This window comes from Colletotrichum gloeosporioides (assembly GCF_011800055.1).
Source record: "Colletotrichum gloeosporioides strain Lc1 chromosome Unknown consensus_123, whole genome shotgun sequence".
Lineage (NCBI taxonomy): Eukaryota > Fungi > Ascomycota > Sordariomycetes > Glomerellales > Glomerellaceae > Colletotrichum > Colletotrichum gloeosporioides.
The window spans coordinates 16,669-21,172 of NW_025544768.1; the positions used below are offsets into that span (position 1 = coordinate 16,669).

At 47.9% G+C, this 4,504-nt stretch overlaps 1 protein-coding gene across 1 annotated transcript; it reads left to right on the forward strand.

The window, feature by feature from the left end:
- Positions 1–560: 560 nt before the first annotated feature.
- On the forward strand, positions 561–2,054 carry GCG54_00013100 (uncharacterized protein; the record flags this gene model as incomplete). The annotated part of the gene is made up of 1 exon (XM_045412960.1): positions 561–2,054. One exon carries the CDS (start codon positions 561–563, stop codon positions 2,052–2,054), a length of 1,494 nt encoding a protein of 497 aa, XP_045256089.1.
- Positions 2,055–4,504: the final 2,450 nt, after the last annotated feature.

Here is a 4,504-nt window from a genome sequence, read left to right on the forward strand (position 1 = left end):
GCGGCGCGTTTGTCGAGCAGCTGTGTCTGCTAGATATGTCCTCTCCGCAAAGTTGTGGACTGTCTATCAGTCTCCTCCGCAAAAAACCTATAGTGGAGAAGTTGTATTTGGCCGAAAATCACTCCGCAATGCGCTGGAATAGACTTTTCTCCAACTTCCCTGTTGCCCCAGAACACAAACTGGGGTAAAAGTCATTTCGGTAATCCCGTTACATTAAGTGCAGCAACTGATCGAAGAAAACAAAACTTATTACTTCATAAGTACCACTCTTTTGACGGATCGACGACAGAATCGGGGAACCGTACGCCAAGAGTCTTCTTATCCGGAACGTCCGTAGGGTCATAATCATCGAGTCGTGTCACCCCGCGAACTCCGTCGAGCACGGCGTGGAGCAGGCGCATTTAAGTCAGGCAAAGTCGTACGTAATTGTAAAGAGGCAGAATGTGTCCTCTAACCAAGTCACCGAACAACCCTCTTCATTACTTCTTCTGCAGACCTTTTCTCCCTTGAGCCAAGAGATACCCGCTCGTCTCACTAGACGTGCCGATTCCTGGGCAGCCATGGCCGACTACCAAGTAACCACCGAAAAGAAGAAGACTCATCGAGTCGACTCGAACGACACCGAGGGTGAAGACCACCACAAAATTACCAGCGAGCCTGTCGATGTTTTCACCAATGAAGATGGCGACGTAAACTTCCGCGGCGTCTCATGGCCCGCGGCGGCCGTTCTCGTTGCGAAGTTCCAGCTGGGACTCGGAGTGCTGAGTCTTCCCAAGACCTTCCACACTCTGGGCTTTTTCCCTGGAATCCTCTGCTTCATAATTCTCTCGACTATGACAACCGCCTCGGGTTACATCTCCGGCAATGCGAGGCTTTACTACCCGCAAATCTATAGTGTCGCCGACGTGGCTGAGATGCTGTTCGGCAAGAAAACAAGGGAACTTGTCGGCTTCCTCTTCTACCTCTATCTCGCCTTGACAGCCGGCGCAGGCATGCTCGCCTCCTCCGTCGCCCTCAACGCGCTCTCAGGCCACGGCGCCTGCACTATGGTATTCGTGGCCGTAGCCGCTGCCGTTGCTTTTCTCATCGGCGGCGGTTTCAGAAGTCTGGACAAGATCGCCTGGGTCAGCTGGGCCGGTTTCGGCTGTATCTTTGTCGCTATCTGGACGACGGCTATCGCCTGTCTCGTGCAGAACAGGCCCGCCGCAGCCCCCCAGACGGGCACTATTGACCTCGATATCCGTATTTTCCCGGACACCACTTTCTCGCATGCAATGTCGGCCATCTCAAACCAGCTGTTCGCCGTTGGTGCTTCTGGGGTCTGCTTCTCTATCGCTGCTGAGATGAAGGAACCCAAACAATTTGGCCGCGCTCTGCTATGGGGCCAGGGAATTGTTATTGCGACTTGCATCGCCATCGCCTCCATCGTTTATTCGCAGGTCGGCCAGTACCTTGCCAGCCCTGCCCTCGGTTCTGCCGGTCCATTGATCAAGAAGGTTGCCTATGGTATTGGACTGCCTGGTCTCCTTGTAACAGCTATCCTCTACAGCCACACTGCTGGCAAGTACTGGTTCGTCAGAATCCTCCGCGGTACACGCCATCTCCAAACCAGTACCGCCAAGCACTGGCTTGTGTGGGGAGGCTCAATGTTCGTCACTGTCGTCTTCGGCTTCATTATTGTGGGAGTTGTTCCCTTCTTCAGCGACTTCCTCAGTCTTGTTGGCTCCCTCGTCAACCCCGTATTCACACACATCATCCCCGGCTTCATGGTCTTGTTCTACGTAGCAAAGAAGCCTACTATGGTTGGCTTGGACGGAACGCACGCACACGAGCACTCCTCCTCCACGGGCAAGCATTGGCTCCTTGAGGCCAACGATGCGGCCAAGAGTAGCATGAAGGATACGATGCTGGTTGTTGGTTCATGGAGCATGATTGTTATTGGTGTCTTTATCACTGTGGGCGGCACGTATGCGACTGTTCTGACGATTAAGGAGGGTTATGACAACGGCTCTATTGGCGGTGTATTTTCGTGTGCAGATAATTCATCAGGCTAAAAACAAAACGTAGACTGACGCATCAATCTTTTGCACAGAACCTGGAAGCGACGAAGCTACGGGCTGATCGACATGCATGATAAAATCGTTGAAGGTTTTGCTCAGTCATCAGGTGACCCCCTGAAGAAGACAACTCTTGAATCATTTCCGTCTCTCGTTGTTCCAGGGTGCACTTCCATGCAATCATTTTCGGATCTTCCCGGGAGCCTCGTTGGTTGGCTTGTGCCACCTCCATCTCGACAGTAAGCAGACTTCTTAGATTCGATATGATTTGCGACCTTTGGCGTGGGGTGGCTTTGGTAAGAATGAACCTGTGGTCTCTTTGCAGATATCCAAGCTGTTGCTTGATAAGGCCAGCCTCCTCACTCGTTAGCCTACACAGCTGCCTGGGCCGGTATTTGACTCGCGAAACTGACGATAGCTGGCTAGCAGGGACTTCTACGGCTTGGGGTAAGGACTTCGCCTGCAAGCTTCTGCGAAAGTTGCGAGCATCGATAAGGCCGGGTATGTCATTGAGGTTGCACACTGCTTCAACCGTTTGCTGTTTGCACTCAGGGTCTGTGCCATCATCTGGTGGTTGTTGGTAGGTGCGCTGGGATGTTGTGACCTTGCCTTCGTCATCAAGGGACATATCGGGCCCAGTTTCTAGTGTCAGGAGGCTACTAGGCGTAGATCCTATGATAAGGCGCTTCTGCTCTTGCTCATGAGACCCCGGCAATAATGACAAATCATTGTCCGGTGAAGTACCCAAGCTCCAATCAGACCATACCTCACTACTGGGGGACTCTGTGTCCAGGGAAGCTTGATGCCCCGCCGCAAGGGAGGATCTATATAGAACGTCCCTGTCTTCAATAGACAACATAGCTTCCGTCGGAGTATACGTGTCAAATGGTAGGCGATTGATTGAAGAGTCGCTGGTGGAAGCAAAACCGGAGGCAGAAATCTGAGGGGTCGTGTTTGCAACTTGTCTCGTAAAAGGCTAGACCATATTAGCGCGAGAGTGAATGAAGCCCACAAACGTTGAACCTTACCCGCCATTCCCGCCTTCGAAAGTATTCCTGGAATTCGCATGTTGCAAGAAAGGGGCTATCCTGAATATGACAGTTAGAAAGGGGGTGCTTTGAATCGGCTGTGTGGGACCGCAGGTACCGGGTCTCCAAGTAGAGCATAAAAGAGCAGACTCAGATCTGTCGGAGTGATCTGCCCGGGGTATTGGTGTCCCTTTGTCCTGTGATCAATCTCCTCTTGAGATAGCTGTGGACTTTGAGATATAGAGCGCGCTAGGTGTTGGGTTGTTGCGTCTTGCGGGGATGATGATCGAGTAATGTATTCCCGGCAAGAAGTGCATCCCTCTCCAACCGATCGTGCCTCGCTATTATTGCATCCGTGGCACGGGCAGCAAACAACAGGAAGATTCGCAGGTCGCGGAACTAGTTGACGCAGCTTTTGTGCTCTCCAATAGATCTGGTGACGTTTGGTCGATTCGTGAGGCTCAAGCTGTTTAAGAACTTGTCGGACCTTAATTGAACAAGCCAAACAGGAAAATTCTATGCTCAGTTAGAACGGCCTTATCTACTTAATGGGAAGAAAGAAACATTAACTTCATACCGTGCAGTGTAGCATCTGTATGATCCGCAATTAGGCATAGCCATTGCAGAACTTCTTTGCTCCATGTCGCTGGTATATGCTCTGGAGGGAGTAGTTCTGACAAGCTGCTAAGCTTGAAACGAGTGAGAATCCTTTGCAAACAGATAGGTTTAGATAGAAAACCCATATCTATTAGAGGCAGTCTGGATAAGTGTTACTAACAGAGTTTATAACGAGCTAGAGAGGATCAAAGAAGTTTTTAACGATAGATATATTTATGCAACGCGTAGGACTGCGCTACGCGTATGACTGCGCGTGAGACTAAGGGTGGGACTGCGCGTCACACTGCGCGTGAGACTGAGGGTGGGACTGCGCGTCACACTGCGCGTGAGACTGAGGGTGGGACTGCGCGTTACACTGTATATAAGACTAAGGGTAGGACTATATATAGAGCTATAGAACGTATTATAAAAGGGCGTATATATAGTACTATACTATAGTTAAGACTATATATAATAGTAGTTTTATAAGTATATATATATATATAAGTAATTTATAAGAGAAAGTTTACTTTTAAAATTTAAATATAATTTATTATTAAGTATTTATATTAATTAAATAAGTAATAATAAGTTTTAATAAAATACTTAGATATATTAACTAAGCTTTATAATAAGTTTTAGCTTTTAAAATATTTATAGAAAGTTTTGAAATAGTTTAAATATATATAAGAATAATATTATTAAAAGCTAAATATTTAATATTATTATAAGTTTTCTTATTAGCTAGAGGCTATAGTAATAGTAGTTAAAACTATATATAAATAAGATAAATAGAAATAATAGAAATATAACTATAATTAA